General features: G+C 37.4%; 1 protein-coding gene across 2 annotated transcripts in view; it reads left to right on the plus strand.

Moving 5' to 3' along the window:
• MDFIC (MyoD family inhibitor domain containing) overlaps positions 1–20,462 on the plus strand; it is a 63,449-nt gene extending 42,987 nt beyond the window's left edge. For both annotated transcript variants that reach the window (XM_084620655.1, XM_084620656.1), the window contains exons 4-5: positions 3,273–3,548; positions 16,829–20,462. In XM_084620655.1, the coding sequence (XP_084476781.1) occupies positions 3,273–3,548; positions 16,829–17,076 (524 nt within the window). In that variant the 3' untranslated portion in view covers positions 17,077–20,462. The remainder of the gene's footprint in view (positions 1–3,272; positions 3,549–16,828) is intronic.
• The last annotated feature ends 2,687 nt before the right edge of the window (positions 20,463–23,149 follow it).

Consider the following 23,149-nt stretch of genomic DNA (forward strand, 5'->3'; position numbering starts at 1 on the left):
TGTGTCTAGACACACAGAATTCTTTCTACCTTCTCTTGTTTTCATCTGTTGAGGAAGGTTACCCACTCCCTCAGTAACTTCAGGCTATTGGTGTGCTGCTGTAACACTTGGTACCATTGCATCTTAAGCAAAATACTTACTGGCAGAAATTTGAGTGGGCAAAGCAAGTTTTGTTTCCACGAAGAACTGGAAAGGATCACTTCAATTTTCGTAATTATATACATTAGAAATGGAAAAGAACTATTGGGACATAATGGTTAGAGCAACTAGAAATTGAGATGTAAGAATTCTATTTCTTACTTTGCAAATAGTTTGCTGTGGGACCATGAGCTAACCATTTAACTTATGTGCCTCCATTTTCAAAATGGAGCCAATGTCATTGGATAGTGGTTTGAGACCACTGGATGAACTTAGCCGTATGTGTGTACAGTTTTACTATTATGTAGGTGAAATTTATATAGATTGTTCCCTAAAGTATATTTGTAATTCCCTGTCTAATCCTCTTTCAGATGGGTTCTTTCCAAGTTTTACTTTCCCCAAAAAATGTTTCTAGACCTTTTATGGTTATGAAGACACGTTTCCAATGTTAACAAAATGTATAACAATACTCTCCGGAGTCTGTAGAGAAGACAGCCTAAGTGCTTGTAGTGTTGTTCCTAGATTTGCCAAGCTTCAAAACACGAGTCAATTTCAGTATTTCTATTCCAAATCTGCAGGCAACAGTGAAATGGTCAGGAATCAGGCGCGTTTCAAGTTGCTGCACTTGGCAAAGCTATTAGAGGAGGCAGGGGAAGAAGTAACCAATAAACAAAGGCAGGGTGATTAATAGAATAATAGAGCCTTCTTTGCCTCCACTCCCACCTCCTCTCTGTTGCCACACCAACCAGGAGGAAGGCAACATGTAGAGTAATGAAGGCCTGCCAACTCCACCATCAGGCAGATTCTGGACGGGGGGGGGGGGGGGGGAAGAGAAGCACGCTCTCTCTTATCTGAAGAAGGGCTCTGTGTAAGCTCAAAAGCTTGTCTCTCTCACCAGCAGAAGTTGGTCCAGTAAAAGATACTACCTCACCCATCTTGTCTTTCTAATATCCTGGGGCCAACATGGCTACAACACTGCATACCTTTTCTCTTACAGCAGTGTGGATGATTCAGCTTCAAATATATCAGATACACTAAGTGAAGGCTGATACAAAATGGAGATTCCAAGCTGGGGACAAAACTTTGTTATCCCTCTCCTGAGTAAGAAGAGGACAGGGGGCTCATCTTCTCACCTGGCAGTGTTCCTGGAGCTCCACTGAGTGTGTGTGAACCTTTCACCCTCTGCATTTTTGGTCTGCTCAGTCTTAGTAGGGTTAGACCTCCAGGTAGTATTTTTAGTGTCCAGTAATTTTTTTAAGTCATGATCTAAAGGACAAGAAAGGGGAGGTAGTTAAGTAATAGGAACAATTCATTGTATTTCTATCATTGAAGCTTTGATCTTGAGTCAGCATAGTGAAGAAGGCATGTATCTGAGATAGGCAGAACATTCTGAAAAATGGGAAATGAAATTGTAAAGAGAGGAGAGAAAATAAACAACTCCCCCTCCTTTTTTTCTGTTTTTTTTTTTTAAATCACCCCAGCAATGTTCGTTTAGCTATAGTATGTTCATTTGGGATTACTATAGAGGAGAACATCTGGTTCAGGGGCACATTAAAATTATTCCCTGATTTCAATCTGTATGTTTTAGTATAATCTGTTTGCAACTAGATGAAATGTTCATAAAAATCTGATAAACTGCTTTCATATTATAAATCTGTTGTTGTGATTTATTAAATGCAAAATGGCTGATTTGGTGCCTGAGTGAGATTTAATCTGGAAAAGACTGAGTCAGTGTCAGTAGTTTAGGAGAAGCAGCTAAAAAACCTATACTGGATAAAAGGAATCTGTCCACTCTTTATTACTCAAGATTGAAATTTAGGAGTATTTTTAGATTCTGCAGTGCTCATGTATGTGCATTTGTGGCCTCGAGCTGGTGCTTTGTATGGGCTCAAACCTCATTATGTCACTATAATGTGACTTCATCCATTTTAAAACTCCATAGGTATTGATTTTTTTTTTTAAGGTAAAGTGACTAGTCCAGACTGGGGACTACTATTTCTATTTAAAAACACAAACTTTTTTTTACATTAAGAGCATAAAAAGCATATTTAAAAGCCCTAATTACTCTTTTCCTTACATATAAACTTAAAAATTCTTGGAATAGATATTGTCCAAAAATATTTCCTACTGCTTTGAGATATTGTATGTCAAGTTTCAGACCAGAGAGAATCTTTAATCAGAGATAATGACACCCTAGTAATAGGCATTTATAACAGAAGTATTTGTATAATCTTAGCCAGAGCATTGTGAACTCATGTTAGTATGTCCTGGACACAGTTTAGACAACTGTTCTTTTGACTGTTTAAATTTGTAGCTGTTAGCATTTGAATTGATTCATTAGAAACATTTTTAAATTGTGACTTTGAATTGGGAGGATTTGATTTTTGCATGGGTTGTTGGTTGCCATACAAATCAGTTGGCATATTGCTTTTGAAAATGGTGCTCCTGTCAGTTGAACTGACTGCCCTGCTCTCCAAAGCCTGTGTCTTAGTCCTTCCCAAGAAACATTGGCCTTCATGGGTTCCAGCTCAGAATTTTGCTGGCTGTCTGGCCTCCCTTTACTTGTCATCTGGGATGACAGCCAGCCTAGGTGCACTGCCTTCCTCCTATTTCACTTCTGTACTGTCATGCTTGTATACTCTTCTTCATTCCGCTGCTCTCCTTTCTTTCCTGTTCTGTCTATTTGCCCAATTATCTTCCCATATCCTTTTTACTGTTACAACATTCTAACTCCTTTTCTCTCCATTCCTGTATCTTCCTTCCTTTTCTGCAGCTTCCTGTTCTCCCTCTCTCTTCCCATTTCTTTCCATCTGCACACGTTTTCTCTGCTTTCTTCTCTGTTCTTCCTGCTGTCTCCCTCTAACTCATGCTGAATTGTAAACTGTTCAGGGTAAGGACCATGTCTTATTCTTGACTTTGTAAGTGTCATATATTTATGGCATTATATGAATGTTTAAATTGCACTAATCTCCATAATTTTTAGTCTAGAGATTTTTCTCATTAATTTCTACTCTTCCACTTTTTCTCTCTGGTCACTGAATAAAGGCAATAAATAGTTATGTTCCCAGTCAGGTCTCAGTCTGTTCAGATACCAGTTGACAATTGTATTAACTATTTCTCTTTTTCATTTTAAGCACAACCTCAACGTTTGCCTCAGCCAAATATTTCAGCATTGGAAAAGAGCGAGGAAGAAACTGGCAAGATACAGAATGGTCATGCAGGTCTGAGTAATGGAAATGGAATTCACAACGGGGTCAAACATGTAGCTACAGATAATAGAAAATGTTCAGTTCCTGTTTCACAAAAAATGCACAGAAAAATTCAGTCCAGCTTGTCCGTCAACAGTGATAGCAGCAAGAAGAGTAAAATAAGCTCTGCATATTCTCAAAAACCAGGTTCTTCTCCTGAAGGTAAGATGAAATTCTTATTATAAAAACAAACAAACACAAAAACCCACACCAAACCAAACACAGACTAACCAAAACCCGTTTTCTCTCATAATTACACAATCAACTAAAAATAATTGAAGAGCATGGCTCGTGCTCCAGAAGGAAATAGAAATCATTATGATAAAACACAAGTTACTTCCCCAAAGGAAAATATTAAGTATTGGAGGGAAATTGAAGCAATAGGTGATTTCCTGCTTTCAAACATTTATCTACCATAGTTGGATAATATTTTCAGACTGAATAGTTGCAATTCTAAATTGGCAACGTCCTCACAAATACACCACAAACAGTGTACAAGCATTGGTTTGGGAGATTGGTACAGTGTTAATTCCTGTAATGGCAGATTCTCCCAGGGCAAGATTTGTTGTTGAAAATTTGCTGTTAGCAGATTTCCTGAGTTCCTGTGTGGTCTGAAAATCAGAAGTTAAAAATGGACCAGTGATTTTGTTTTTATTAATTATTATTATTATTATTATGCATCATACTATATTTAGTCTGTAAATAGTTTGCATGGAACAATTGCTTCTTACGCTCTCTTCCCTATGCCCAGCTTAAATGAATAAAAGTAAAATTTTTCCTTATGTTTAGCTGTGTTTTTTTCACTCCCCACAATTACACTAATGGTCCCAGAGTTCCTGAGCCCATTTTCAATCCATTGTCTTTCCATTAGTACTAATATACTCAGAAAGCTTTGCTTCTGCCTGTTACAGTAGGAGCTACGCTAGAAGCTCTCTTACTTTTATTGATGGTGAAGCAGGCTTTCATGCACTGTTGTGGGGAGGAAGGTGGAACTGGCTTAAGCAGTCTGGGAACACAGGTGAAAACACAGAATCATAGGGGACAGGGACTGGGAGGTAATTTTGTTCAGAGACATGGGGGAGACTCTCAATCTGGATGGGAGGAGAGGAGGCATAAGGAGGATTAAGGAGAAGGGGATCAGAAGATAAGTACATATCAGGCCTGAACCAAAGACTATTACAGCAGTGGAATGATTCCCATTGACTTCAGTGGCCTTTCCTTTTGAGTGGAAATGTGTAATTACTGTAGGGGTAGAGTCACTCATACTGGTACTGTGGGGCTCATTCTGGTTCCTGTGGATTTATTTTCATATGATATTTTCAACTACCTGCTATTATTCTCTGGTTACCCTCTCATTTTTTTCAAATTTACTTCCAAATGCACCATCTTTTGCTTTGCTAGACCCCTCTATTGCTTTATTTCATTTTAAAGCCACATCACCTCCCTACCCAATATTTTCCTCATACTCACTTATTTTTCATATTGTCTTTTTATGTGGCTCATGTGGGCAGAACACATGGCTATTCATGTGGCTCATGTGGACTGAACATTGCTGAGTTTAGAAAATCCAGACTCTTAAAAGGATATTTTAGTATTCCTAAAAACTGGTGCTCCTGTTGGTGGGTCGGGGAAAGTGTACAGTGGGAATTTGTAAGACTGTAACTGCTACTTAAGAACTCACTTTATTGGCAAAAAATTAATCATGACTGGTGTTCAGGGGAAACCTGACTGCTAAGAGAGGCAGGTATAGCTATAAATTCCAATTCAAGATTTAATATCAATCGTGAGACTAAAAGCCACAGTCATATTGGCATGATAACCAGCACCCTTATTGACAACCTCAGCAAAGATTGAATGAGGTTAGATACTAAATTATTCTCTTATCCCTGGCAGTGGTAACCCTGAGTCAAGGTTGAGGCACATTCACAGTGCACTGTGAGGAAGTTTGCTCTGCTTCTGCCTGTGCTCTGTAATTCCATAATTACTTCTATTTGAAAGTCAACACATTGATACAAGTGAAGAATCTGACTCACCACTTATAAACATAGAGGATGTCAATTTTTTGTTGTTCAATTTTACGTCTCTAGGTTGCTTTTCAGAGATGCTAAACTCCTGAGACTCCACTGACCTAATTAAGATGGTGAATGCACTTATCCGCTCTGAAAACCAGGTTCAGCATGTCTCAAATTAGGCACTCAAATTAGTGGATATTTATCATGCAAAAAATAAAAAGAACAATTGGATGCAAGTCAGTGTGCAGCAAGTCAGTGGCATAGTTAAGAACATAACTGGGAAATCCTTTCTCTCAATTCTGTCTTCAACAGCTAATTGTAAACATTCAAAATAAAATTGGCAGAAGTATTACTTTTTTTTTAATTGAACACTAAACAACAGCAATTCAGGCCCTGAAATCTCTTATGAACCATTGTCTTGTAACAAGAGTCCTATATGCAGGCACAACTTCTCAGTAACTTAATTCTCTTTTCAAAATCAATTACAAAGCAAAATAATCCCTTTTAGATATGTGTTTAAATTGAGTCTGATTTTCCCTTCACTCATTATGCTCCCATTTCTTTGGCCCAAATGAAAAATCAGGAGGTTCCCTGTGGATTTGCTACTTTGTAGTTCGACATAGACCCTCCATACGTTGTAAACACATGGAACATGGAAAGTTTCAATAGTGACACATACTATGCTGTGTATGCTTAGAAATGACACTTTATAGTCAGGACTGGATTGTGCAGTTTGCACAAAGGCCTGTGTAGGGGTGGCACTGAGCAACACTGCCGCTGGGGCAGCACCAGGAACATCCTGCCTCAGCTATGCACAGTCTGTCCTGGGGAAATCAGGAGTCAAGTAAGCCCTATCGGCCTTTTTTTCCCCCCCTAAACGCCCCAAGTCCACTGAACAGATCAAATTGAAGGGTCCTCCTGCTTACCCCTTGCTTCCTCTATTGTTTACTCCCCAGGGGAAGCAAGGGGCAAGCAGGAGGACCCTTCTGTATGATCCGTTCATACAGTGGGTGTTCTTTAAATAAAATAAAATAAAATAAAATAAAAAGGCAGATAGGGCTTATTTTACTTCTCTTATTTATAGGGATCTCCCGAGTTACTTCGGGCTTAAACAAATGATCTAAGCCCTACCTGACAGGGTTTAAAGTATAAAGTAATTGTTTATATGTGAAAACATGCATCTAAATGAGACCTAAAAATTGCTACGGAACTGTTAGCAGGTCCTTACTGTTTTCATTGTTTGAGTGATTCTGATTGATACAATTGTGGCTTCACTTTGTGTCATCATTTATAAATTGAGGTAATTTCTTACTTGTGTCCTGTAAATTAAAAATACAGTACACTCCCTGTATAGTCACAAATAGTACACTGTCACATATAATCTCTAGATACAGAATTATCCAACAGCTAAAATTAGACATGTTTAATTTGGTGCTTAATGCTATGGTTTTTGGAGGTGAGAAAATTTGTCTTGGCTCTGAATAGTATGATCTAAGACAGCTGCTGAAATTGTTGCTCAGGTTCAACTGTTTTCAGTTTGAGTGCAGCATAGCTTTATTGTGTCGTAATTAAACTGTATGGAGGTATCAGGTGATGAATACACATCTGTGGAAAATGTTATTTTTCTCTTCAGTAACTTGGTTTATTTTGCATTGTGGTCCTATGGCAGGCACTTCTGCATCTGTGTCAAAAAATAGGATAAACCTGCTGGCAACTTTTTCAGCACTTGAGTAGTTTATTCTGCTGGAAGTGGAGGTGCAGTTGTGGAGACTGTTGGTGATGTTTGTATAAGTCCTTATCATGCAGGAAATATTCGTCTTGCTCTCTCATCACTCCTTTTGTTGATTAAACCCCCAAGTGGACACACTGGTACTGGTCATTTGACCTAAATGAAATAATGCACAGGGACTAAATCACCACTCCAGAAAAGAACATTTATTTAGAACAGTTCTCCGCTTTATTTGCTCATGATCCCCTTCGTTGTGTGTGAAGGCAGAGCTGGGAGTGGTGGCCAGACGCCCAGCTCTGAAAGCAGCACTGCCACCAGCAGCAGTGGAGAAGCACGTCTGCACTACGGCTGGCAGTGGCATGGCCTTCAGAGCTGGGTGTCCAACCAACAGCCGCTGCTTTCCAGTGGTCCAGCTCTGAAGGCAGTTAGGAGAATGTTACCCTTTTGTAACTTCTTATAGAAGGCTAATTTGCTTATTATTAATCAAATGCATATGCAATCTTCTTTAACTATATTCAAAGTAACAAATATAGTTAGCTGGACAAATATATAGGTTCACACGCCTCAGTGCTGTAACTAACATTATACATTTATCCACCCAGCAATGATGTGCACAAATTTTGGGCATAGTTTCTAAAACCTTTTTCATATTGTGAACCTTATCTTCCCTAACAAAGAGATTGACAATCACATCACAATGATAGCAGTTGTTTACACAGAAAAGTAATGTTATCAGATTGTGTTTCAAGAGCTCACATTATGAGCTTCCTTTTGTTGCGCAAGGTTATATGCCTGTTTATTTCAGGTAGCTTTTTAATTTTCCCGAAGAAGAGAAATGACTTTTGTCAGCTTTTAAAATGCTTAAACTATCCTGTGTCTTCTCGTGTTTCACATTTTTATATTTTTTCCTAAAATAGGGAGAACTGTACTGTTTGTGGCCTGTTTGTGTATTTAAAATTTTAGTTCAGTATTTTGCTTAGGAATATTGAATATTTTCAAGGTGATGTGCACAGCAGCTGGAGAGGGGGTTGATCACATAGATAACAGTTTTTTTAATCTGTTACCTCTTGTACACTGCTTTGTAAATGTAAACCATATCTCTATTTAATTTAATTATTATCATCATCATCATTATTTTACTTTTGTTCAGCTGGCTTCTCTTCAGCTTGTCTCTTGTTTGTCTCAGACTGCTGTGCTGCTTTGGTTGTGGCCTGTCTCTTCTGACAGTGCTCTGTGTTCATCCTTGGCTTTCTCCAGGTCTGCTCCTCCGATCTGCATGAGACCTGTAACACCTGCTGAGACTTCTGTTCATCTCTCTGTATGGGCCTTGAGCAAACCCCTGCTGAGGACCTCAACTGCCACTTTGATTGCGGTTTTGCCCTTTTTGATTCTTGCTGTGAGACAGCAGAGTGCTTGGGAGATCTGTTTTGAGTTGTCTGAACTGTGTGAATATAGTTAGCTAAAAAGCTGACCAAGGTCTGCATTCTGTAAGTGAGCTTATTTACCATTACAGACATGAAAACCTTTTATTGTATATGACCTGCCTGCCTGGTATGAAAGCTTATTGAGTCAGTTTGTGACAGGTTAGTGTCAAGTATTGTAAAAGAAGCAAAGATCAGCCTGCATGTGTGTTTTTGCTATACGTGTTGCAATTTAACTTTGGCTGATCTTGTGCAGTTTAGATGGTCATGTAATGGATCTCTTAAAATCTGTTTGTTAAACAGATCTACCCAGTTTAAATAAAAGAAGTGGGTGGAGATAGCAGAAGGGAAGCTAACCTTGTTTCAAAAAATGCTTGTTTCAGTCTTGCATATTAAACTGGGATACTGAGGAATTGTTAATGTGTGTAAGGAAGATAAAAAATGTTATGCTAATACTGCTAGTTATAATAATTATTGTGACCCTTAAAAACAAAGTGACATTAAAATATATAACTAAAAACGAGGAATGATTTGGCAAACTTTGGTTATGGAAAGTTAAGTTTAGGCAGCAAGGCTTTACCCTAACTTAGATCCTTGCTGTTTGTTGTAGTTAAAGTGGCTTTTTTAAAATTTTTTTTGAGGAGTTATCATCCACTTGCAGCAATGTGCTGCATGTGTGCAACCTCTAAGATACTGAACATGTTCTTAAAAGAAATAGTGATAAAGAAAGGGACTGTTTGTTTTCAGAAAGTATATTTCAAACAGAGAAAGTTGTTTTTAAACCAAAGTTTGCTGTTAAATACAATTTTTGCGGGACCCTGGGAAAGTTTTGTTCATTTTTGGGTCTTTTGCTCCCTAAATTGTGAGCGGTGAATCTCTCATTTGGCAAAAATAAATAATAGTAAGAAGTTAAGACTGCTAGGTCCAAACCTAGGTTGGATCTTCCCAAATCTACCGAAAGTAACTTTGTGCATATGCACTGTTTGAGCTGCAGAACCTTGACTAGCTTGTGGTATTTATTGCCCATTTGTTCTGACACTGACAAGGAGTTTTTAGAACCCTGTCCAAGAAATCTTAAAATACAGAACTGAGAAAAAAAGTTAGTAGTGTGCTAATAGTTAACAGAAGCTCAGTGGAATGACCTGGGTAACTTCAGGTTGGTTAGCTTAATGTTGATCCCAGGCAAAATCATGGAAGGGTTGATTTGGGATGCAATTAGTAAAGAATTAAAGAATGGTATAATAATTAATGCCAATTGACATGGCTTTAGGGAAAATAGGTCTGGTTGAACTTGATATTGTGTTTTGATAAGATTACAAGTTTGGTTCATAAAAGGAACTATGTCATTCTTAGTCTTCCGTTAGACTTTGTACTACACAATTTTCTGATTACGAAAACAGCACTATTCAAAATCAATGTAGCACATACTAAATGGATTAACTAACTGATATGTCTCAAAAAGTAACTGAGCAATTGTTGTTCAATGGCAGTGTTTGTTGTGGCATCCCACTGAATGGCCCAATGTTCTTCAATATTATTTTCAACGATCTGGAGGAAAACACAAAATCATTGCTAGTTTGCAGGAGACAGTTACATTGATGAAGTAGTAAATAATGGTAAGGACAGGTACGCTTCCATAGAGCAATTTGGATCACTTGGTGAGCTGGGCTGATTTGAGTAATGTACGTTTTAATACAGCCAGAAGCAAGTTCATACATCTAGGAACAATGAATGTAGGTCACGCTTACAGGATAGGGGATGGTATCTTGGCAAATAGTGATTTTGGAAAGGGCTTAAGGGTTGTACTGCATAAACAAGAGAAATGAGCCCCCAGTCCAGTGCAGAGGCAAAGAGAGTAAATGCAATCCTAGGATGTATGATCAGGTATTGAGTAAGAGGAAGGAGGTGGTGTTACTTCTATATATTGCATTAATGAGACCATTACTGAAATACTTTGTCCAGTTCTGGTGTCCACACTTTAAAAAGGATGTTGAGAAATTAGAAATTGTTTTAGATTTGTGGGGAGGAGAGTGAAAGAGAAAAGGTCTATGTAACAGGGCTCTCTCTCTGCCCCTGTCTTCCTCTGTGCACCCAGACCACCTGGAGAGACTCTGCTAGTAAACAACATGTGATTTAATTGGTGCTACAGTGATCAGAGTGCTGCATAGTTGCTGTTGCCCAGCACTCTGACACAGTCTGTTATAAAGAGCAAGTTCTACACCTGATCAAAAATAGAGGAAACCTGATTACCAAAAGTGCTGCACCATTAACTTTAAGGCAAATATATCTTGGTTTATGGTGAAGGGGCACTGCTATGTGGGATGGCAAACTGGGAGATGAGGAACTAAAGAATGCTGTTGTGACTGTGTGGGCCCCAGTTTCTCCAGCCTACACTATGTTAGGAAATGTCCAATTTTTAAAAATGGATGAATGTTTTTTCTGCACAAAGAGAGATTTTTTTGAAGTTAGCATGTCACTGAGGTGAATAGTGGCTTTAGTTCAAACCTTTGGCTGTTGTGGTTTATCAGGAGACAGTTTTAGGCCCAGCAACCCTACTTTGTATTACAGTATAAAGAGGAAGACTGTATTGCAACAGAAAAGAATAGGTGTTTAAAAAGTTGCAAAAAGATACACTCCACCCCCAGGTTGCTGGCTTTATTCTTTTTCCATGATTTTTGCTCATCTTTGGGAATGTAAAATGAAACTCATGTTCCAGATAGTTGGCTTAATGTGTTCCACTTCTGACTCATCTGTAGCACCTGCTGTGTTTTTTTATGTAAGTGGAAATAAACTCCATTGGAAACAATCTTTCATACAAGCACTATCATCAAAAATATTTGTGCTTATCCAAGATCTTCTAGTTAAGTAATCTGTAGGACTTGGTTTTGGAGCCTGGGAAAAAGTGTTTCAGAATCTTATGAAAGGAGTAGAAACATAACTGTCTACAAAGGAGTATTGAAAAACCTGAAATTATCTTTTTGACTGAATCCTGTGTAATATACCAGTGGTGTGTGTCCTGTTGCCTTTAAGTGACTGACTTACAAAGAATATAAGGGACCCTCTACCACCCACTAAGAGAGAGATCAACTAGGCCAAGTGACAGACACACTTATAGTTTTGGAGATGGAAGAACTAGGATACATCTGCCAGTACCACAGCCGGGCATGTGTGTGGTTTCTGCAGCACATTGATCTGTTGCATATGCTCGTAAACCCAAGATTAAATCTCAAATATTACTTTGGATGTGAGACTTGTCTCTTCCTTCTGCCTCCCCTTATGTGTCTTTTTCTTCCCCTACTTTATTTCTTCTCTTTCCGATCCTTCTCTTTTCTCCAGCAGTGACAGAAGCTGCACTTCAATCTTTGCTGGGGGTTTTTCTCCCTCCTTTTGCAAGTGTTTGTCTTCTTTTGTCTTCTACGAAACAGATCAAACTTTAACAACAGCTTGCTACAAACTATCCCTACAAACTTCTCTTTTCCCCAAAAGGACAGTTATCTTTAATGCAATCTACGAGTCTATCAAAGAAGAGGATTTTCCCTTCTAAAAATGCTCCCCAGCTAAGGGGAAAGGGAGCAAAGGAAGGTGATAAAATGAAAACCGTATTCAATGCTTTACATTTCAAATGCTTTAAACTGCTTTTCCTTTTTTTTTTTTTTTTTAAACTTTCATAAAAGGTTGAAAGGATTTCTAATAGTGTGCTTGCCATGGTACTAACCAGGCTGAGGTCTCTGTATACCAAATCCTGAACCTTGTTTAAAGTTAAGGAGTACTTGTGGCACCTTAGAGACTAACAAATTTATTTGAAAATAAAATAAATTTGTTAGTCTCTAAGGGGTGCCACAAGTACTCCTTTTCTTTTTTGCAGCTACAGACTAACTACTCTGAAACTTGTTTAAAGTTGTTTAACATTGGACAGTGACTTGGTTATGTTAATACCTTTGGCTCATATATTCCATCTAAATTGATACAACTAGAACTCTGCTCTTACTAGTGTGTTCTATTCAACATAACCTCCGGGTCAGTTGTACTTTTGGCTATGGTACCTCTGGTACCAACCAAAGTATAGAGATTTTGGAGAAACTACTGAGAGTCACCAAAAACCTGAGGTTAGGTGGATGTGGTGATAACAACTTGCTCATCACAACATATTCTATAATCTTCTAGTCCAACACAGCTGTTCAGAGTCCAGATTTAAAATCAATAGCATGGGCGGGGAAAAGTTTCATTAATGTTTCAACTTTGCCCTTGAAACATGGCCCAAAATTCTTGTTCATCATACAGTTGAGTCACTGGTCACTGAAAGGATAAAGAAAGTAACACAGATGTTATGCCTTTTTTTTCTTTTCATTCTCTGAAGTCTGTGTAGGCTAGTAAACCTCATAGGAAACTAAGGTTTCAGAGTAACAGCCGTGTTAGTTTGTATTCGCAAAAAGGCAAGGAGTATTTGTGGCACCTCAGAGACTAACCAGTTTATTTGAGCATAAGCTTTCGTGAGCTACAGCTTCATGCATCCAATGAAGTGGGCTGTAGCTCACGAAAGCTTATGCTCAAATAAATTGGTTAGTCTCTAAGGTGCCACAAATACTCCTTTTCTTTTTATAGGAAACTAAGTATCTTCTGAGTGGAGAATGTGTGAGTTTGCTACGTCAGGGCAGCTTAGATCAGAATAAACAGTATGTGCATAAGTTTCTGCTTCACTCCTGTGAAGAAGAGATGAAAGAAAAAACATCCATAGTGACACCCATAATAGAACCATCAGCCAAAATTAACAGTGCATCATTTCTTTGTGTAATTGAGCATGCATGGATAGCTTTGGCCTTTGATAATTAGCCAAGAGTGAAGTAGCTTTATGTAGACCAACACAATCGGTCTGCTTCAGTAAATATCTACATAATGGAAAGCTTTGCAGGTTCCACGGAATGTCTTTCTCTACACTGAGAACTGAAAAGTAGACTGGTGAGTTTTTTGCTTCTTGCTTTAAAAGCCAGTATATCAATGTGTGCTATATCCTGAGTGTGTCTGTTTGCCTCTATCTCTGATTTACACATCGCTGGAAAAGGAGGCAGTGATGAAGGTTAGTGTATGTGTTTCTGTATTTTGGCCTTTATCTCTCTGTGTAACAGTTGTGAAATGTCCTGCAGTCTACTCAAAATCATTACCTGTTTTCTTTCGTTGTTAACCTCTGTCTATCTGCCTGTTTTGAGGGTAGAGAATAATAAAAATAACAGTTCCTCAAATGTGGACATTCCATAGACTCATGTGACTGTTGTCTTCTACCTCTAGTTACTTTACATCAAAAATGAGAGAGGAAATTGTACCTGAACAAATCTATGGTCCCCAGCTAATTCCATGACATGGTCTCCATGACAGCAAGCTAATTAATCACAGTCCCTGTGGCTTTGGTCAAATTCACTTAGCTAATATTTCCCAACTTCATTTCACATATCTGCAGAGTTTTGGATGAAGGTCACTTATATAGGTATAGGATTTTTTTCCATATAAAGAAGCCACTTTAACAGACATAAGCAAAGTGGTTGTTTTTTTTTTTAAAAACTGCTAAAGCTTATCAGCATTTGTGTCTCGCAGTTCTCCTTACCACACAACGCTAAGGAATTTCTGAGAGAGTTGTTTTGTTTTTCTCGCTCTTTCTCTGGCTTTACTGCATCTTGAGGGTTTATTCTAGGCCACCTCTATTTATTATTTATATAAATTCATTTGTTGGCTTAAGTACTGCACCTAACCTAAGATATTTATGTATGCAGATGACAATGTTCTTACCTACTGCTCCTGATAATCCTCTTGTCAACGCTTTCCTGTGTCAACTGGCTCAATGAAATCACCTCATTCATTTATTTTTTTAAAACATGAGAACTGCAACTTTGCTGTTTCCTACCAGAAATTCTAATTCGCCTTTAATGTCAAAAATACACATTTATAATTTTAATTTCTCAGCTATTAAATGTATGTAAAAACCCATAAGTCTTGCTTGATCACAATCACTCAGGGTATATCTATGCCGCAAATGAAGATGTGATTGGCAATATGGGCTTTGGCATGGGTTAGCTGCGCCAGTACAAGCCCGCCAGGAACTCTGCGTATGTACTGAGGTTACTGAGTTGTGAGAAATTAAAGATAGTATGGATGTACTTATAGTCACCCCTTTATTTACAGTGTAGACGTATCTTTAGTACGTACACTGACTTAAATAAGATTTCTTCCAAATTTAGTACATCAGTTTGGACTCTGCCTACTATAAATAAGTTAGTAAGCTCATTTATTATACCACATCTGGACTTCACAGATATAGTTTGGTCACGTTTTTCCATAAAGCCTTTCAAAATGTGACATGGTCTACAAGTGAGCATCTAAAATTGTTACTGTATTCTTGAGTGCTATGTTATCATCACTGTTGCCTCTGGTTACATTTGTAGGTTAGCGTGAAAATCACCTTGCGATAACTGTTTATAAATAGCTAAACAGTTTGGCATCAAGTGTTTTTGAAAGGACAGACTAACTTACAAGTGTACCAGTAGAAAAAACACTAGGACTATATTTTCTCCACTGAGTTATAAATATTAATCTAATTTATGTTTTAGTCTGTCTAATTTTCAAAACTGATTGCCCATTCTGATCAGATTTGTTTTACGTCCAAGTGAGCCGTTAATTTCTTACAATATTCCACAGCTTTAAAGATGTAACCCTGTAGTGTCCTTTTGCTTTAAAAAGTCTTGCAACTTTAAAAGTTTCATTTGTGTTCTAAGTATTCATGTCTCTTTCAGATTAAATATACTCCTCCCCAAATAGTATCTGTTGCTGAATGATGAACACAAAATCAAACTTGTGTGCATGATATATGGACCTATATCGGGGGGGTTAAGCTGAGCATTTCAGAACATACTGTATGTAATTGGGTTTTCTTTGGGTTGATTTTGATGACAATCTGATAAATGTATGCCTCAGTACTATAATTTTCTTCTCAGTGCTCAATGTTTTGCTGTTCTTCCAATCTTTGTGTGACAATTATTTGATGTGATTACATGTATTCATTATTTGGGTGCCATCTCTCCAACCGATGATGTGTGGGGTAGCAGTCAAGTGCACTTTCTCATTTACCATGTGTGACTTACTGGTGCCCATGACAGCAGGATATTTCAGTTCAGGTTTAGTTCTAATTTCCAGTTAGCTTTAAAAATTAATTAAATCTAATACTAATAAGAGAATTGTGCTGAGGAATAATTTAAAATGTGGGATCAGAACAGATTTTTTTCTTCATTGTTGAAAATGTAGATGTGTGTATATATAGCATGTTGATATGGCTGGTTTTGGGATTACTTTCTCTGATATCACAGAGAAAGCAAAATCCTCATGCTGTGGTGGCATCTCCTTGGCTATAACTACTTTTTTCCATAAACATCAGCAACAAGCAAGCACATAATTTATGCATAAATTATAAGCAGCTGGGACCAACTTTCAGTTCATAAAGTCTCAGTGTTCTGTTTTTGTCTTTGTTTCTCTTATGAATTATGTCTCATGAAGGTGGCTCTCAAAATAGTTGGGTTTGATTTGACTTGAAATGTGGCTGAGGTATGGTTCTTAATTCTATTCCTCCCCCCAGCACCAGTTCTCCTGTCCTTAGTCACACAACTATAAAATTACGTGTAGCAAAGGTCCCCAATACAGTATGAACAGTAAAAGTAAACAGTACATAAATTGTATTGGACCTTTACCACACAAACTGATCCTGCTAGAAGAAACTAACATGTTTATATGCCAGCTCTGTGGTTGGTACCATATATGGCACAGATATAAAATATGGTGAGTTTACAATCTAGAAGACAGATGCAAAGGTAGACCAAAAGGAAGCAGTCACTTTAGATAACTTGATATTTCTTTCATAATCAGGTAATTTATGGGTGTCATGGAAGAAGTAAGTTTGGACAAATTTGAATGAGGAGATGATAGAGATATGCAGGGGGTGATGTGAAAACAAGAGGAGAGAAAGGACATGAAGCCTGGCATCGAGGCTAGCATAATTGACTAATGGAGGGGGACATACAAGATGAGATCCAAGATTTAAGCTGACTGTGTTGTGACCTTGAAGAGGAGGACACAAAATTTGAACTTCATGTTGCAGGGGAGGGGAAGCTTGGCAGATTGTAAAGCAGTGCCAGTAATTATTATGCGACATATTTGCACATAAAATGTAATACTGATTTGTCCTTTTTTCCCCTCTTTTTTTTTTTTTATATGCGGCACACTACAAAACTGGTACTTACGAAGATTGCTGTGTTCACTGTATCCTGGCTTGCTTGTTTTGTGAGTTTCTCACCCTCTGTAATATTGTTCTGGGACAAGCTTCCTGTGGCATCTGTACATCGGAGGCCTGCTGTTGTTGCTGTGGGGATGAAATGGGGGATGACTGTAACTCCCCTTGTGACATGGATTGTGGCATAATGGACGCTTGTTGCGAATCATCAGACTGCTTGGAAATCTGTATGGAATGCTGTGGGATTTGTTTCCCAACATGAAATATTTGTATCTTTTTTTTTTAAATTCTGTTAAAAACTGGAGAGCTTTTAAAATTACTTTTGAAGAAAAATAAGGTAAGAGTCTCACACAGCAACCTAGTATTTGCACTGTTAATTTGCTATGTTTAAAGAATCTTTAGAGAAAACAAAAAACCTGTACTTTAACAAATGTTTTATGGTTTAGTATGTGAAATTCTAGTTACTTTCCAACCCTCTTTGGCTTTGCAAATGGAATAGTTGGCTGTAATCAACTTAAAGGCCTGATACAATAGGCCTTGCTTGGCTAAAATAGCAATTTGAGTTAAGTTTTTGGCCAGAGAAAAGACTGCAAAGTAGCCTTAAATATTTTCCCCTCACCTTCTTTAATGCTTAAATGCTTGAATAGCCTTCCATACCTAACACACTTTTGCAGGAGTTCTTGAAAGCAAAATGTCTTTATTTCAACCTTTTATGGTTTGAAGTAACTTTGGCCTATTATATTTCAAAGTGAATTTAAAATATGCAGTGGGAATCTACAATTGGTCTTGGTGCAGTGGTCACATTGAAATGTTTCTTCTGTTTTGAAAGATTCCATTGGTTTGAGAGAGATTCCCTGTGCTTACCATGGTGAATACTGATAATAGGTGAAATCCAGGTAAATTAAGTCAATGAGAGTTTTGTCATTGACTTAAAAAGGGCCAGGATTTCACCCACCGTCTTCCAAACCACAATAAACTTTTTATATGGGACCTGTATTTCCCTTCAGTGTCAATGTTACTTGAAGTGATCAGTTTTAGAACAAGGTTTTGAAAGCCTAGGCAAACATGAAACATACCATTTCTCAGTTAGATGCTCAATCACTCTGATTATTTTAAGGAATATCATGAAAAAAAATTGAGATTCTAAACCTACCAGTTTTTGTGGCTTTACAACCACATTTCCTAATTTAATTTTCTCTCCCCCCCCTCCCCCGCCCCCATCCTCCTTCCTCTGCTGTAGGAAAGACCCACACAAACAGGGGGAATGGGCAGTCAGAGGAAATAGTGAAACCAGCTAGAGAGGAAGTACTATCAAGTGTAGAAAGTAAACTTATGAAATATCTTATTCTCAAATATTGGTTCTTTTAAGTGTTACTTATAAACAGTATGTAAAGAATTTTCAAATAGTTACTTTTAAGCTGATTGTGTCGCTTTAAAACTGAAGGAACTGTAGTAATGTCTTTTAAAAACACATAGGATTCAATGGGCCAAATTTTTCTCTTAATTACACCATGTATATCTAGATTTTCTCAGTAAGTCTAAATTTTCCCAGTGTAATTGAGAACAGACTCTGGCCCAACTTAGCTAGTGATTACACAATTTCCAGATGTTGAGAAATAATGGTGCCCATTTACCTTAGCATCTGCTAGTTTCTCCCCTCAATACCTCTGCCTCATTTGTTCTGTTATATAAACTACCTGTACGTCTTGATCTCACATGTTTAACTTTGCTATCTAGACTCCATATTTCCTGTTTGTAGCTTGTTGGTCCTAGTAGATTTAGGTCTCACTACAACAGTCCTTGATGAGTAATATCACATTTCCTTAAAGTGAATTGACCCTAAAACAGTTCTTTCCAATGTAAAGAATTCAATGTATGCAAATGTGACAAACTGAAAGAGCATGGGAATGTGAAATTCACGGTGAACACATTGTTCTTACCTAGGGCCTGGTCGTGTAAACACTGACTAGTAGTGCTTACTACTGTGAGTTCTCACTGAAAATTATAACCTTAAAATAGCTGTATCCTTCACAATTCTGTGGAACTAGGGAGGTGTTTCCTTCTGCCTTGACCTCTCCAGGATTGTGGTATATTCCAGTTCAATGCAGATTTATTCAGCAGGTATCTTTATCAATTTTTTTTGGCAGTTATTACAGTAGCTTTTCCCATCTCTTTTTGCTACATAGATAGATCCAGATTCTGATCTCACATTAAGGTAAACCAGGTGTTTCTCCACTGTCAGCGTTTTCTAATGGTGTACCTTCATTAAGGAAGTGCTCAGATATTATGGTAATGGACACTATAATAAAAATCTACATTGTTAAACTGATAAAATAACTGAGCTCAGAATCAGGCCGATGGGGCTTATTTATGACTCCTTTTAGTCTGAACCTCACTGGGACGGGGGAAGAGGCATGCTGACTGAGTGGCAGTGCCTGGAGGCATTTTGCCTTTGTAAGATATAATGCCTCTGGGGAAACTGGGGGCATCACCGTGAGCAGTAGGACTTGCTGCACCTTGGGAAAGTGTAGACAGTGCTTCCCCCCAGCACAACGCTGATGGATATCACCACGGTGGTGTTGGGGAAATGTTCTCTGGAACCAGGTAGCACTAAAAACTGTGCTAACTGTCCCATCCCCTGTGTTGCTTAGCACAGCCAAATAAGCTACGGCTATCCCTTGTTTTGAATGCGTTTGTGAGTCAGGGGAGAAGGGCTTCCTATGTCTTCTCTTTGTGCCAGAGCAGTCACATTTTGGTTTATAGATTTCTGGAAAACTGAACATCTGCATTATTAAGCTTTTAGTAAATATTGAATTTTAAGAATTGTTTAGTATTGTTCTTGAAAATAAATTACTATACCACAGGCTGCTATAGATGGGCAAACAATTATGGTCTATGCAAACTACCTTTTCATGGTTTAAGGTTTGTTTGTTCACTTAGATTGTTATACACACAAATGGTTCTGCTTGTAGGATGCTTTACAAATGGAAATGTTTTGGGTTCAAAGTAGAAAAAGGTGGGAAATGCACATATTTCATTTTTTTTCTAAAGAGTATAGTCCCAATATTGTTAAACCAAAACCAAGAAGAGCTCTGTTTATAATTTATATATAATCAGAATCTGGATATTTATATATACCTAATTTTAATATTTCTCTTGTGTCCACTTGATTTGTGAAATATTAGGAAGTGAAAATACTGGCAGTTAATAGGACATTTAAAGCCTTCCAATGACTTGGAACTATCATCAGATTATTGCACATTTAATTCTGAAATTTTTAACCGTGTGATTTGTTTAACATTTAAATCTATTCTGCTATTCTTTGTCATAGAAATATTAGCATTTTTGTAATATTTATCTCTGCAGCAGAGAACATTAGTGAGTAGTTTAAAGAACTTTTTTAATATTTATATTCTTAAAATTCTCTTTTGTTATGTCCATTCTGTAGGCAATCTTATGAGCACCTTGTGTAACAAAAACAAGCAGAACTAAAAGTAGACAATGTGAAATGTAGTTTAAATAAAAAATCAGTACTCATCAAGTTTGTAAAATTTCTGGTGGACATTTCACAGTGTTTCAGTTTTACAGTTTTGCAAACTGGCCCTGTTTTTTACAAATTGGTAAGTTACTATTTGTATTTTATATTAACTGGATCTGTGTAATTGTAAAACACTATTTTGAAATAAAAGAACTTTATTTTAAAACTTTGGAATACTTTGTTACTGTCTTGTTACTGTTTTGCATTTTAACATCATGTAGAAGTCTCTGCATACAGACATTGCTTTACGCAAGACTTCCTGCTACAGCTTGTAATCTTTGGCTGACTCACAGTGTGAGTGAACCAATATCACTATGTATAATTTCGCAACGCATAGCAAAGAAATAATATCCGAAGAAATAACTTGGGACTTTGTAATATGGAATACATTTAAAATACATTTTATGTAAGTTAAACACTAGTGGGATAAATTTATCCCTGGTGTAACTCCATTGACTACAGTGGAATCACACTCAGGGTGAATTATTGTATTTTTAATATATTCACTGACATGTCCCTTTCAAATGACTAAAAAGCTACACTAAACATGGAGTAGTCGGTTCACAGTATTATTTAATTGGCAGTAAGATTAATGGACTCACGAGACTGCAAAAACTTAAGGTTCATCCACACAAGAAAATAGCATTGCTTTAATTTAAGGTGTGATTTTTTTTTAAACCAATTTAACTAAACCAGTGCAAAAGGCTGTTTGGCACTTACTGTGGTTTAAACTAAGGTTATTTCAGTTTGGCTCAAATTGAGTGGGAACAGGGTTAAGCTAAACCTAAATAAGCCTCTCAAACTGAAAGAAGAGTGTCCACATGGCCTTTTACAATGGTTTACTAAATCTTTTTTTTTAAAGTGATAACAACCCTCCTGTATACATGAGACCTTAGAAAATCAAAAATAATTCTAAAGACTCTCCACCAAATGTTACTAATATTTTAGTTGCACTGAATGAAATTCTGTGCTTAAAAGGCTACACAATGAAATGTTGCTTTTGGGATAATAGCTAAATTTTTACTAGAAAATAATAGTGCATATAAAAATACTAATAAAAACCTCTACAAATAGCCGTGGTTTGAGGTTTACTCCAGTTATTCAGATATAATAGTAGATGGCTATATACAATAACATTTTTGGAGAACAATGTCTTCAGTCAAGAGGAGACCTGATCCACATTTAGGAACTTTAGTGTGCATAGTAATTGTATTTTAACACTAGTAGTTTATAGTAAAAACTGTTAGTTAAACTCAAAGGGAATCGCCATCTTTTAAGAAAAGAATTCATTTCTAAAGGGAAAAGCTTTTTCATTGTAGGTCTAACTATTTTATTATGTGATACCCAAATAATATTCACAACAACAGAGAGAGAGAGACTGTGTGTGTGTGTGTGTGTGTTTGGAGACGAACACTGTGGTTACACTGAGGCAAATCCATTAAAAGCCCTTAACAGATACGTTACAGCTTTCTGCAAAACTTCTGTTAATCTGAAATTTCTTGCTCCTCTCAGTCCTAAAGATGGCAAAGAGCTCTCTGCCTGTGCTTAGAACTTTTTTAGACATTTGGAAAACCCTGTCAAAATTGTCGCCATGTGCTCTCGTTAGGAGTGAGAGAAGGCAAATCAGAGAATTCTATCTCTGAACCAACAGTGGTGCAGGTATTTGGAATACTATTCAGAGCACCAGAGTTCAGCTTGGCTCAAGTAAATAGTGACCTGAGGGGTCCTACAAAAAAAAATGAGGATTCACTAAGTGGAGACTAATCTTTCTCCCCTCCTAACCAAGCCTTCTGGTACTTGTATGCTGCTAATACTTTCCAATTCCAAAGGTAACAGGATGATTTTGACCCAATCGGGACATGAGGAAATTGAAATGTTTCCTTAAAATAGCAATAAAAGTTATCCTGCACCTACTTGGACTTGTTCAGAGCACTCAGCTTTTTAGAAGATGATGTTGACTACCTGTACAGAGATCTACCTATTCATCAAGGAGCTTTGTCATGAGCATTCACCAAATCTTTGACAGTGATTTTGGCACTGACTAGATGAGAGAATGGTCTTTCCTCCCTTATCAGCCTTTGCCATGGTGAACTATTTCCACCACAGTTTGAGAGGAGTGCCATCTCCACTCTGCAAGATGGGGACAGATGTAGGATTTGATTACAGGATCAGAGCCTGTATATGAGTTGACTTTTTAGTATGAGGATTACCTTTGTTTTTAAATTATCCGCAAGCAGTCTAATTTTGCCCTCTTGTGCCTATGCATTACAGTACAGTCTAAAATTAACGCTTTACTGAAGTACAAAATAGTACACAATATTTTTCTATAACCTTTAATACTCATGTAGTATCTTATTTATTTTTATTCTGGAATGTATTCACTGATTTCATTACCGTAATAGTCCAGGATAATTTGGCATCTTTTTTATATGACCCTCTAAAGTGTGTAGTCAGCAGCCAAACACTATCACAATTTTTTTTTTAAACAGCGATGCAGCCTTCCTCAACTACTTCATCCCTGAGTTGCACCTTTATGTGCACTAAACAGACAACATACCTAAGTTATATACCTAATGTAGGTACACTGCAGAAGATAAGATAGTTACTACTAAGTAAACTTGGGTCATCATCCTGCATACGCTTCTGGGGACAGCTGGTGTAAATTATTATAGCACTGGAACTATGACAGTTTATACAGTTGAGGCTCTGCCCCTTGATATCTATGGTGTTGCACACATGCTTAAATGTTTGAAGAGTCTAGACCTAAGATGGCCTATATATGCTAGCAAATATCACT

The sequence above is a fragment of the Lepidochelys olivacea genome, assembly GCF_965140295.1.
Source record: "Lepidochelys olivacea isolate rLepOli2 genome assembly, chromosome: 1".
NCBI classification, from domain to species: Eukaryota; Metazoa; Chordata; order Testudines; family Cheloniidae; genus Lepidochelys; species Lepidochelys olivacea.